This window comes from Anser cygnoides, chromosome 2 (assembly GCF_040182565.1).
Source record: "Anser cygnoides isolate HZ-2024a breed goose chromosome 2, Taihu_goose_T2T_genome, whole genome shotgun sequence".
Lineage (NCBI taxonomy): Eukaryota > Metazoa > Chordata > Aves > Anseriformes > Anatidae > Anser > Anser cygnoides.
This window is the reverse complement of record NC_089874.1, coordinates 99,705,926-99,719,382: the sequence shown is the minus strand read 5'-3', so window position 1 is coordinate 99,719,382 and position 13,457 is coordinate 99,705,926. Positions and strand designations below refer to the sequence as shown.

The 13,457-nt window shown below is 40.3% G+C and overlaps 1 protein-coding gene across 1 annotated transcript; it reads right to left on the bottom strand.

Moving 5' to 3' along the window:
* Positions 1-7,907: 7,907 nt before the first annotated feature.
* LOC106036023 (interferon alpha-inducible protein 27-like protein 2) lies at positions 7,908-11,690 on the bottom strand. Its single transcript, XM_013181201.3, has 3 exons — positions 11,499-11,690; positions 8,503-8,649; positions 7,908-8,095 (listed from the first exon to the last, which is right to left on the bottom strand). Exons 1-3 carry the CDS (start codon positions 11,644-11,646, stop codon positions 8,067-8,069), a joined length of 324 nt encoding a protein of 107 aa, XP_013036655.1. The 5' UTR covers positions 11,647-11,690; the 3' UTR covers positions 7,908-8,066.
* Positions 11,691-13,457: the final 1,767 nt, after the last annotated feature.

Below are 13,457 nucleotides of genomic sequence, written 5' to 3'. Positions count from 1 at the left end.
ATCACAGAGTCACAGAATGGTTTGGGTTGGACAGGACCTTAAAGCCCACCCAGTTCCAACCCCCTGCCATGGGCAGGGACACCTCCCACCAGACCAGGTTGCCCAAAGCCCCATCCAGCCTGGCCTTGGGCACCTCCAGGGATGGAGCGTTAACAGCTGCTCTGGGCAGCCTGTGCCAGGGCCTCACCGCCCTCTGAGTGAAGAATTTCTTCCTTGTATCTAATCTAAACCTCACTCTGGCCAGCACAGTACCCATTCACCCTGACAACCCTTGGCTACAACAGCTCTCCTAAAGAGACTGCAATATAGCCAGTCCTGCAGTATAGCAGACATGAAACCAGCTATTTTTCATAATTCTGCTATGTGGAAGAAAAGCAAGCAAACCTTTGCTAGCACATTTGGACCAGCATGGTGTCCTTTGAGAACTGGTGTCTCCCTAACCAGCTTACAGCAAAAGCAAACTCACTCTGTGCCAGTTTATGACTGGTATCACAAACAAAAACCCGTTACCTGTGGATGGAAAACCCTCACTGTAGCAAGAAAAAACTGCAGTTATCATGTATCACCACTGTATGCCACTGCAGACTAATTACTCCGGTGCATCCCAGCAATGAGGCAGTGCTATAGCAGACCCCCCCCCAAGAAACACTTAGTTAATATTAAATTGTAATCCTATTATGTTTAGTTGTTTTCAGTGCTATTAATCTCACATTTTCCAAATCAACAGTTTAAAAACAGATTATCTGAAAATCATAATGCTATTTACCTCTTTGTATGTATACCATTTTTTAAGCACAGAAGGCAAGAAGAATCAAATTAATAACATATTTGTATTTTCAGTGTCTCACATCTTAACAATAATCCATACGTAATTTAAAATTCATCAGAAAAGCACCAGCCATCTAACAGACTATTTTCATAAACTATTTATGCTAAAGATAAAATAAACACAAATAATCAGAAATGAATGATCTCATTCACTGTCTTTTATAAGTCCTCCATTGGACTGGTGCAAAATTACTGTCCAATTTATACCCTTGGGTCAGAAGAAATAAATAAATTGCACTACAGAAGAATTATTATTTCTATATCTTGAAATAGTTTTCTAGAGGTAATTTACGTCCTAATAAAATTTTTGTTAGAAATTCACTAGGCAAAAGATCTTTGCAACACAAACTACCAGACACAAGTAAAAAACTTCATGCTGACAGAATATGAAGAACTTCTCAAGTATTTGTATATAAATGCTTAAGTGTTTACATGTTTTTTAGCACGTAACCTTAGTTAGTTGTCCACTTCTATTGCTTGCTCCTACAGGGATGAAATCTGCAAAAATATTTTTGGTTTTGGTCTCTTTTTTTTTTCCCGATTATTCTCATTGGTTGAGTCTGTTTCTGGTTATTAACAGATTTAAGCAACTGCTCATTTCTTTTCACTTTATACTGCTGTTCTGTTGCTTTGTTCAGTTTTTATTCTGTCTGCAGTTGAAACTGCATTATTTTATCTAGCAAAATCTTTATAAAACATGTTGGAGAGGGAGGATGGCCAGGGCAAGGATTCCCAATGGGTAATTATATAAATTATTACTTTGACAAAATAGTTTATTACTAGGATTTTTTAGTGTTTCTTACAGAAATTGCAGGGAATATCTCCTCCATCTCAATGGCAAATGCCACGTAACCTGGAATTGTAGTCTCACAACGAGCAGACGCTGGGGTATTTAAGTTTAAAGCTTGACAGCCATTACTCTTGTCCATCAGCTACCCCAGGGAAATTACAGACCCTCTTGCATCACATCCTTTCCATTTCCCGGTCAGTGAGGAAGAGCAGGTCATGGAACATGTGGAGCATGTCTCTCCTTTTATTGCTTCGGTGCCTTCTAATCTTTGAGATATGGTAACAGTAAGATAAAAAGAGAGCAACCGAGAGCTGTCTTTCCTTTTCTCTGCAAAACACCTGTGTGACAGTTAATGACCTATTTGCAAAACAGGTAAGTATGGAAAGCTACACTGAAAAGCTGAATTGACTTAAAAAAAAAAAAAAAAAAAAAAAAAGAAAGTTTCTCCCTTAAAAGCATATTCCTAGAAGGCTGGGAGCTGTTCTCTGTCACTAAAGTCACATCTATGAATATTTTTGGTGATGGAGGTCTTTTCAGCTGATTTGGCAGAGCTATTGACAGTGCTACTTCTGCAGCAGTGCAATAGCCGTTGCATGGGGATGGTACGATTTGATGTATTTTTATATAAAACCCTTCCTTGACCTCTGGGTTTCTCTAAGCACTGTGGCCCATGATGTTACCAGCACACTGGATCCCAATGTTTTGATCCAGGTATGACTTTCTTCGTCTACTGAGTTAGGTTTGTCTAATAATTAGCAACCACTTGTATGTTTGACATCGTACTTCACGCCTTTGCTTATTCCTGACTGTGGTGTGAAATTCGGTTTGACCTTTGTAAAGCAACGGGTTACTCCTGTCCCATAACTGAGCAGACCCCTTCCACCAGACTTTAATAGTAATTATTGGGAAAAATTGAAGTGCAGTCATGAGTCTGATAATGTCTCTTGTGGAAGGAAACGTAAATTAAGTAATATTGGATCTCTGAAACATTATATTTGGCAAATTAGGCATTTTAGTTTTCCTTAAAACCCTAAGTCTATAGCAGAACTAAAACAGCACAGGGCTGGGTGCAAAAGGGAAATAACTATCAGTTGTGAAATATCTTCGGATTGTTCAGTAACATTACCATTCACAGCCACGGAATACATTACATTTTATTGTAAACTTCGTTCCTTAGAGAAGTATAAATCTTGAAAGTGTGTCAATACTTGGCAAAGTAAATAGTCTCCGGAGACAAAAAATGTTTAAGACCATCTATCAAGTATAAGAAGTTGATAGCAATTAAAATCAGGGCTGTTTATGTATAAACATAAATTGCAGAGCTAGCTTAAAACTGGCCAGTAAAAATCTTGGCTGGGTGGAAATTCCAATTGTAAAAGACTGCGGAGAGCAACATCTGAATTTTAAGAACTGCTTTTGTAGAATGCACTATTTTTTCCTTAGAGACAATATTTTCTATGAAATTTTATGACATCAAGGGAAATCTATTTATTTATTTATTTTCACATTCACAACCAGGCATTTAAAAAAAGAATCCCCAGGTAAAAATAAGATAGCTTAGATAAAATATTCCTTGTATTAGGTGAGCACTAAACTGGATTATATTTAAGTGTTCATTTTATTCCCCAAAAGTGATAGAGTGAAAGATGGGGAACTCTTTTAAGTTAATTAGTATAATCCTGAATGATGAATATTTTCATAAAGGAATGTACTTGCAATCTTTTGAATTACTGTGTGTTTAAATAAAATTATTAATCGTGTCTCTTTAATATATGAGGCCCTAAGGAAATGGACTGTTGTGGGCAGCCTGCACAATTTTGTTGTTTTTTGTTAAGACTACAATGCTCAGAAATTCAGCAGAATGAAAGCTCACAGAAAGAACATGGGGGTGTCTGCTCCACGATAGAAAATGGTTTAATCTGCTTGACCCAGCTACTGAGTACCCAGTTGCTGATTGAAAGGAATTTGTTGGTCTGACTCCAGGTAGCTTTTCAGATCTTCTGAGATGCGGAGATCTGCCTTGACTTATCCTTGCACTATGTCCAGCAGAATAGGTCTGCCACTGGCTGTCCTGCCAAGTTGAGTGCAAGAAGAAATAAGTATTTTTGCTATGGTGGATAGTCTCAGGCTGTTGTGATTGGGTCAAGTCCTTGCGAGGATGCAAGGAGTGCATTGGAGCGCTGGTTAACGTGGTGGTGGACGGGATGTCAAGTTGGGTTGTAGGTGGACCCTGCCTCTTCTACCACGGAATCCATGAGTTTAGGGACCTGCGATGTGCAGCACCACATCATACGGTAAATGTGAGAAGGGCTACCTCCTTCCTTAAATAGGGGGAGGTGTGAAAACACCAACTTGAAATGGGTCAGTTCTGAGGAAGTTTGAAGTGGAGGGGTGCTCTGCCAAGGAGAGAGCCTTCCAGCCAGTGCCACGAGTGCCAGGAACATCACTCTCAGTAGAAACATCACCAAGCTGACAGGTGGAAGGGAGAGGCTGTGGCTGGGGGCCTTGGAAAGCAAAGAGACAAAAGCTGCACCTGAACCTGGAATTGAGCTACAATAAGTGAGACCAAATGCTGTCAAACAGAACGTAATGTGCAATTTGAAAATAATGTTGCATGCCTGCCTTAAAACTGCATTTCAATATTCAAATTGACTCAAATGTAAAATATTAAAATAAAGTGTTCATGAATTATCACTGCCAATCTTCCAAGTTACAGTGTTAGAAGTTGAGAGGATATGAGTGCCTCAGTCAGCTAAGTAAAGGGAAATCTCCCCTTCTCATCTTGAACTTCTTCCACTCTGAGAGAAACTCTTCCCTCCTGTTCAGCTGGGGGAAAGAGATAGCAGGGAAGGAAATTTTAAAATGGGATCCAAATAAGAAACTGGTATATGGCTGAGAAATATATGTAAATGACTGTTTTTTGAGACACTAAAATCCACCACTGAGTGAATTGTGTGACTCCACAAGTGAGTGGATTAATTCTGGCACTAGACAGGGAAGAAATACCCAAGTTAGGAGCTTCCTCTCATCTTCCTTACTTCCAGAGGAAGACAAGCCCAGCAACTATTTCTTCATCTCCTCAGAACAGTGAAAGAGAAGAGAAATTTGTCAAGTGATTTCCAGGAGGAAAAGAGAGTTTGGTCTTCTTCCCAAAGTCACAGTGCTCCTGCTGTGTGCACGCGCTGTCTCTTGCCTGTCTGACCCATGGGAACGGGGATATTTTAATTTACCTTTAAGAGATGAAACCATGACACAAGTGAGATAGTAAGATATCATTTCAGTGCAGGTAGTTGCCATAACTTGGCTCTCTCTCCTCCTTTCTTTGAGGAGTCCTTGGGCAAGGAATCAGTTTTCATTCTTCGGCTTGCCAAGGACAGGGATACTGAAGGGTGCCTTAGTAATGCAGGAGGCAAAGAGAAGCTGCAGGAAATAACAAAAGTAGTCTCATGTTTTTAAACTTAGAGACCCTGTCTTTCACTCTGCCCACTAAGAATTTGTGAGAATTCCACAAAATAAGACATGAACAAATCAATAGAGGAACAGCATCTGAACCACAATGCAGGCATTTATTGTCTCCTTGTGCATTAAATTACCCAATTAATGTTTTCTGTTGCCTTAGCCTGTCCTAATAAGGCTTGACTGTCGCTTATCAGCCCCTAATCTTCTAAATGATGAGCAAGAACTGCAGCTGGATTTACAAGAGCCTTTGGGGCACAATACCAAACTCCCAGAGAGCCAAAGATCCATCCCTGGAATGATGCTTATTAGGGGTTCTTATTCATTACCATTTACTTCACACAGATACACGCTGATAAGATCAGCCCGGCTTTATTTATTAAAGTGCTATTAAAATAGATACACTGGACAACCAATCTCTGTGTATAATGTATTGCTCAAAAAAAAAAAAAAAAAAAAAAGCTTTTATTGCATAAAAATGTCATTTCAGATACCACCACTCTTTTGAATCAACTGACTCTGCCTGGTTTGTGAGTTTATTTTTCCTGAAAGTGTGACCTGTAATTTAGAAAGCATTTGAGTAAGAAAAATATTTCCAGAGTTAACTGAAAGTGATTTTTATGGACTGCGTGCGTAAGTTAACTAATTAGAATAACAATGCTGGGAAAGAGTTGCTGGTAATGAAAAACTAACAGGGATAAATGATTTTTAATAGACAGTGGTAGTGTCTTCAGCATGATAAATGCTTTCCTGTTATATGATAAAAAATAAATAAATCTATTTTACTAAGAGATCCTGCTCATGAACTGTGAGGCCAGTGGGGGGGAGGAATAGATTCATTTAGATAAAATGCTATTAAATTGCCTGTATACTGTCCTGTCAGGCAACTATCGACCCCATCCCATGGGAGGAATTGATTTCTGTGCAGAGAGCTATGTTCTTTCTGCAGTGCATTGCTTCACTGCTATTGCTCTGGTAATCACACACTGCTGCCTCTTTTCCTTTCTCTCCCCTTCTGTCTGTTTTTTGCAGACGATTGATTGAGAGACGTGAGGGAGTTAGGTTGTCATATCTGCTGTTATTTGACCGTTTCAATTATATTCTGTTAAAAACGTAAATACTTCCTTTCTGATAATGCACATATGAATTTGCTTAAGTGGTCTGCGAGTGAGGCATTCAGGAGGAAGCACTTACCTTTGTTCTCCTGTAGGCCTGTTGGAGCTGGTGCAGCTGAGGGAATTCAAATGCAACAGAGGATGCTCCCTGCTTTAGGAGAACTATCTAGGAGAGCTCTCAATATGGCAGGGTCCAAAGATGGAAAAAATTACACAAATTAGTAATGCCAGAATCACATAAGTGCTAAAAAGTGAAATGAAATGTAATTAACAATTGTTGCCTTGGTTTGGGTTGTTTTTTCTTCTTTTAAGCATGAATATCTTTTGTTAGCTTTCACTAATGATAAGCATATTTTAAGCAAGCCAAAAGCACTTGAGGTCAAGAAATACCAACGCTGAAGTTGAATCTTGGTTTTAAGTCTTGCTGTTATACAGGCAAATAAGAAGCAAAGACTTTAGTTGCGATCAAATGATTGCATGTTGTTTTCCAGATAATATAGCATTAATTGTTTGCCTGACAAGTTAAGTATGTGCCTGACTTTTTCTAATTTTTACTCATCCTTACAGTAGTTTCGTTGTTACAACTCACTTCAGCATCATCAATGTTAATACAGGTGCTTGCCAGTTTGCTTGTGGGCACCTGGATCCTTGCTGCTCTCTGACAGCATTTGCACATTGGGGGAGTGTATGGATGGGAATCATGGACCTTGCTCTACCTCGTGCAGAAGTGAACAAAGATCTGCTGGTAGAGCAGAGATGTATTTTAGTAGTTACAGGTTGCTGCATTAGACCTTGGGAGGAAAGAGTAGGGTGGCTCAAGTAGAGCCACGTAACAGCCCAGACTTGAAGATGATGCATCCCAGCAAACTGATGGTTCCACCTTTGCACAGAAACACCAGAGAGCCTGCCTCCCGGTTCTCAGTCAGACTCACAGACCTCTGAGTCTAAATCTTTTACTCCATAATACCTTAAATTTCTTTTCATTTCATCTGGACCTCATGCTCTTCATTTCTTGTCTTTGTTTACTACATAATTCAACACCAATATTGCAGTTAGTTCTTTATGACAGGGGTAACAATTTAGCAGTAAATAACCAGCATGCAGGCAATGAGCAAGGAAGATTTCATGTGAGTGTGAACATCTTAAATACCATTTAAATCAAGGCATCTGACCTTAAAAACCAACCAAACAAACAGAAAAACAACACCACAACCTGTGTGTGATTATGCTTCTGCATTTCATTTGCAGTGAACGAAACAGTTCAAAATTCTTAAATATGAGAGCTAACATGTAAACGATTAGTATTGTGTGAAGAAATCTCTAAATCTGTAATTTTACAGAAAGTAAAAGGAGAGGCTGCGTCATGTGGTCTTATTAGAAATATGGGGGGAAGGAGGAGATGGGGGAGGGAGCATGAGAAGCCAGAAAGACAGAAGGAAGATGGAAAGAAAGGGGAATGTATGTGGGAATATGTCTAGGAAGTGGACAATGTTGTGTGTATCTGGGGAAATGGTGCAGTGGGAGCACATCTGAATGAAAGGCGAGTGGGGAACAGCAAGAGGCGCAGATGGTGAGACTTATTCCAATCCAGAGTACTGTAGCTTCCTTTTATTGGCTTGTGTTTGCATATGCCTGTGCTTCAGAGAACGTTTAACCAAGGAAGAACCTGCCCCCATCCCCATCCTCATCCCCACCCCTATTAATTTTGCACAAGCATCCATGATTTTAACAAAACCTTTATTTGTGCATGTAAAAAAGGTTTTGCCTTTTATATTAGCACCAGTGAGAGCAAAGAAGGGAAGAAGATGTCAAAGAATTCCGTCAGCATAGGATGAACTGCTTGCAGAGCTTACTTCTAGACTGATGCTTCTTTCTGTTCAGTGCCTTCCTCCTTTGCCACCCATTGCTAAGGACAAACACAAAGAAACACATGAGAACAATGTAAAGCAAAGCTGCTGTACAGGGAAACATACAGAATATCTAAGCATGAGTTACAAGCACTCCCAGAACATAGACCAAAGGTTTGTGTTACACTCAATTAACAACCTAAACTTCCAGTGACCTTTTTTCCATGACTAGGTGGTTCAGCTTTCTGTCTCTGCTATCCACCTCCATCCTTGCAACTTTATTGCATAGTTATTTCCCCTAATTCCTTAGCTTCTGCTTCCCACCCAGTATAAAGCAACAAGCAGAAGAAATGTTGCTTAAAATGCAATGCAGCAACTTCTCTTTACACCCCTTCCTCTAGTAAATGTAAAACAGAGCTGAGAAATCATTTGTTATTTCATCTTTATTGGGAAGACTCTCACTTACAGATGGACTGGACAGTGGAAGTTGTGCCGCCCCTGGGGACTCCACCTCCATGAGATCTGGCCTCCTGCGACATCATGTCAGAGGCCCTGGATCCACTGGAGATCCCGCTGCTGGTAAAACCTGAGGAATGTGTTGAGCCTCTGGCACCTACAACAGTTACAAAGGAAGTGTTACTGCGCTTTCCTGACTGGAAGGAACCTCACAGGATAATTATAATCTGCTGTTCTTTAAAAATAAATAAATAAATAAATAAACAAATGGGGAAAAAATAATAATAATAATAATAACAATAAATAAAACAAGGCTAGAAAATGTATTAGAAGGCAAAGAGACTGCTGATTACTTGACTTGTTCCATCACTATGCTGTTTTTTAGGTGCCACCTTGGGGAAAGGGCATTTATGCTGTTTGGTGAACGTTCCCAGAACTTAAAGAAAACCTACAATTCTTGCACAAAGACTGCTTTTGATTAATTTGCTTCTCCAAACCACTTTGGATGCAGTTTGCCTCTGCTGAAATCGCAGTTTTCTGAGGAGCTGCCTGAGGGCTGTGGAACAAACTCTTACAGGAACTCAGGGTTGTTGCAGCCTTTACCACTTACTGTTACAGGTGGTGGATACCTTTCACTTCACTTTCCATAGCATAAACCTATGCATAAAACATACCTCGAGATTTTGAACACAGCAAGCTGTGGTAGCTAGTGACCAACGCATATGTATATCTCCATCTCATTATAAATAAGCCCCAAACAAAGTATTACATTGCGAACCCTTCTTTTTTGTGGGAGAGGACTAAGACATTAACAATGACAAATGTTAGTGACAGCCCTTAAAACATTCCTGGAGGATGCTCAAATATTTTTGTGATGAGCTTGTTATAACATCTTCTGTAAAGTGATGCTGAACAATACTCGTGCCCTGCTGCAGAATCAGCCGCTCCTCCATGCACCTTTGTTCGTGGGGGAGGGTTTACAGTCTTAATAAAAAGGTTAAGAAGATGTGTTTGAAGAGCGAGAGATTTCAGTGAGCACCTGCGGAAATGAAATCAGACCCTTTTAGCTCTCAATCAGGCAAAGAACGTGTGGCAAGCTCTCCTGCTGCAGGGAGCCAAAGCTCACACCTGTCTTGGCAATGTTACAGACAGAGTATTTTTCACATGGATAAAAGCTCTTTTGGAGTATCTGCTGTAGGCACGGCTAAGGTTTCCTGAAGTCATGCAGATTTATCTTCACCAAAAACAGTGCATTTTATAAAAGGGTGTAGTTGATACTGTTTCATTGCAAGAATAAAATCAGGCACTGTCAAATGTTTACTTTGCTTCTCTCTCTTCTAAATATTCCCAACACGAGGGGACACGAATGTTCAGTCTTTTATTTTAAAAATTGCAACTTCATGGTCTGTGTAGGGCATCCCCACCAAGGTTCACCACTGGCTACGGCCATGCTGAGTATTGCTGTACCACCATTATCTGTAGCAGAAGGCAGGATTGTGCAATTTTCTCTGCTCTGCTATAATATTAGATCAACTGTCTGGTGCTGCCTGTGGACTGGGATTTGTGCTGCTAATCCACTGGCGTGCCTGAAAGTAGCTCCTCCTGCTATTTACTCCTATGGTTCTCCTCCTTTCCTGACTTTCTCTCATATTCAGTCCCTCTGCTGCTACCATCCCTTAACTTCTTTGCTACCGAGTATTCAATAAGCACTGTATCAGTGACCTAAACTCACTGATCAAATCATACGGAGTAAAATTCAAACAATGCCTCACAGGAGTCCCATGCAGCATCTCTCTAAATGACCCTTATGTCACTTACTTCTTCAGTGTCTAAAGAGCCTCATGCTATGAAAAATACTGGCAGCAACATAAGCCACATCTAAAAAAAATAACTTACCTCCTTTCAGTCAGTTCTATCTTTTTTGTTTGTTTGTTTGTTTTTGTTTTTTAACTAATTAAAAGATTGCACAGATCTGGGCCCTGGCCAGCTTACATGGCCAACCTCTCATTTTATGGCTGGAAAAGTCAGGCTCAGCTCCATCGTTCAGTAGACTTGTAGCTGCTTACCGTGAAAGCAGTTGGCCAGCAGTTGACCAACATGACAGTCCACAGCCTGCTGGTGAGCACACTCCTGAAGTGTGGGAGACGTGGCTACCAAACCCCTAAGGTGCTAAGGGGTTTGAAGCCTTTACCCAAGGTCACCCTGCTAACTACCATGCTGCAGGGTAAATCAGGATTACATGGGGCTCTCATTTCTGTGGGGTTGTGCGTACTTAGAGTGCCTGATGAATCGGGTCCCACAGGTGGGACTAGTAGGCGGAATACCTTGTGCTTGAATCCCACCGGACCTGGAGTTAAACAAGTGCCAAGCTGCTTCGAGTTGTCAGATCAGGGATTGCTCTGCATATGCAACAGAAAAGCAAGCACCTGTGGGGTTAGCTCGTGTGAAAGCCAGCCATGACTATTTTTAGTACTTGGAAACATGCTGCAAGGACGTGTATATATTCCCTTTGTGAATTCAGCTCTTGAACTGCAGCTAATTTCCCTCTGTTACAGGGTCTGGATAAGTTCTTATGCATTCTCTACGTGTGTGATACGTAGGGGTGCCTATGAGTAAAGAACAAAAGAAATCTGATTATTTATATGGAATGTAGGTACACAGATCATGTTCTTGCGTAAGTGTATGGTTGCTTACTGCTAGCATGGCTTTCTGTATTATTGATGGTTCCTAGAGAGAGCGCAAACTTCAAATAAACACTGTCCCAAATCTCATGAATGACACCTATGTATACATACACTCATGCATATGTACATACACAGAAAACATCCTTACTAGCATCCCAGACATAACATGCAGTCAAATATCCACATCTTTTGTCTTGCAGTGCGATACAGGAATGTAGGAGGGAAGTGATCACTTGACAAGCTTATATTCAAGGCCAAAATTCTGTTTGGCCCCACTCACTAAACCGCAAAACCACAAAAGAAAAAAAGAAGTTGCTCATACCCATCTCTTGGAGAGTAGCAGTAGGCCCTCCAGAACGCACGCCTCCCCCACTAGATTTTGCTTCCTCAGACATCAAGTGTGAAGCAAGTGAACCTCCTTTGATACCGCAGGAGCCGAAACCAGCATTGCGGACGTTTTGGTCAGCCATTTTTCCTTTGGGTGGTGTATGAAGCACTGCACAGCCAGTCTTTTTATACTCTGCCTGGCTAACAGCAAAGAAACAGAACTGAAACCAATGAACGTGAAGAAAGTACACAAAACCTGGGATCACTCAGGAAACGAAACTGAACCTTATGAACATGCTTTTTCATTGCTGTTGGGAGGGCAAAGTTTATTAGACAAATCAATTGGTCTATTCTCCCGATAACAAAACAGATTAGTTGTGTATGCATTCATATCCATCATATGCAGGTGATGTGGCTGAGAAATTTGCTTCTTCATCATTTTGCACTGCACTCTGTTGTAATGAACTCCATCCGTGGAAGATCTCTCTTCTGTTCTGTTGGTCATTTCCTCAAACTTCAAGGACATACAGCACATGCAAAGCTGTCTTTGTCAGGGGAAGGAATGGAAAGGGATCTGAGAAGTTCAGACAACCTGTCTCCGTCAGGCTTTATGCTGGTTTAAGCCCAAAACAAGACCAGGTACCTTACGCTAGTCTACATTGCACATCTAGGTTAAAAGCCAATCTCTTGTCCTCCTTCTCTGAAGGTATGTGTGGTGGGAGGCAACAGTGATAGAGATAAAAAACCTAAAAAAAAGCTGTACATGACCTGCTATTGCACTGCCACAAATATTTTTATTAGGAAGTTCCTTTACAAAAAGTAGGTAGTCATACATGGCCTTCTGAAGGGCATCAAGAGAGCAGAAAAGGTCATCAAGAGCAGTTTAACACCTTTCTTCACCATTTCACCATTTCTGAAAGCTTCCCAAACTGTTTATTATTTGTCTCCCACCTGTTTTATCTGACAGTTTAAAAGTATGGCTTTTGAGGGAGTCTTAGTGTTCCAGTTGGACAAAAAATGTGCTTTCAGTACCAGTTAGCATTCTGAAAGAAGGTTCTTTACAAATAAATGTTCTTGCCAAAAGCCTGAAAATGGGGTATTTCTTCACTTTAAGTATTAACACAACTCTGAATAAAGATGATAAAAGACAGCAAAGTGGTGGTCATACAGAAACCGCAAGCTGTTTGTTACAGTACCCAGAGCCCAGCTCAGACAGAGCTACCCCCCAAAAAAATTGTTTACAAAGACTTGAACTCAATTAACATTGGATGGTTGAAATTAATTTTGTTATGGAAGTAACTGTTAGGGGACTTCATGTCATAAGAGCAGATTGACACAGCTGTTTTATTCTTCCTCGTGTAATCCCGTTAAAGCTTCCACCTTCAACAAACAGGCCTTTGCAAATGGCATATGCTCCTTTTATTGCAGTTTTTCTTAGCCAGCACTTTAGATAAGTCTGTTTAAAAATCCATGGGCCTCCTTCTTTAGGTAAAGAGGACTATCTGGTTAGGTCAGAGTACCAGAGGGAGGGCTCTCGGAGTGGAAATATACAGAAAGAAGATTTAGCTTTTTCACTGTTATATAATGCCCGTATCTTGTACATGGTGGGTTATAGAACAAAGGACATAAGGTCCATTCCTTTGCTTCCGTATGCCATATTTATCTGAGCAGTGGGTTATCTGGCCCACACACCCCTGAGCAGCACTGCTTTTATTCATTTGAACACTTCTCTTTTATTCAGTTTTTTCTTTAATTCAGATATGTTTGCTTTATTTAATTCAAATACTTTTTTTTTTTTTCTAGTCTGCTTGCGTTAGGGCTTCTGTTATGATGTATTTTTATCCACAAAAATCTCCCTTTATCTCAAGACTTACTTATCATTTTGAATTATTTAATGTTATGAAATATCTAAAGTTACAACTTAAATACAAGTAAGATTCCATGTAAGAATAGG

What these genes read in the sequence shown, in the direction of transcription:
- LOC106036023 (XM_013181201.3), bottom strand. Translation starts at nt 11,646, where the DNA reads ATGGCTGACCAAAACGTCCGCAATGCTGGTTTCGGCTCCTGCGGTATC. An exon ending in TGCTACTCTCCAAGAGATGG is followed by an intron (nt 8,650 to 11,498) that starts GTATGAGCAACT and finishes TAACTGTTGTAG; the next exon opens with GTGCCAGAGGCTCAACACAT. An exon ending in TTCCACTGTCCAGTCCATCT is followed by an intron (nt 8,096 to 8,502) that starts GTAAGTGAGAGT and finishes GTTTGTCCTTAG; the next exon opens with CAATGGGTGGCAAAGGAGGA.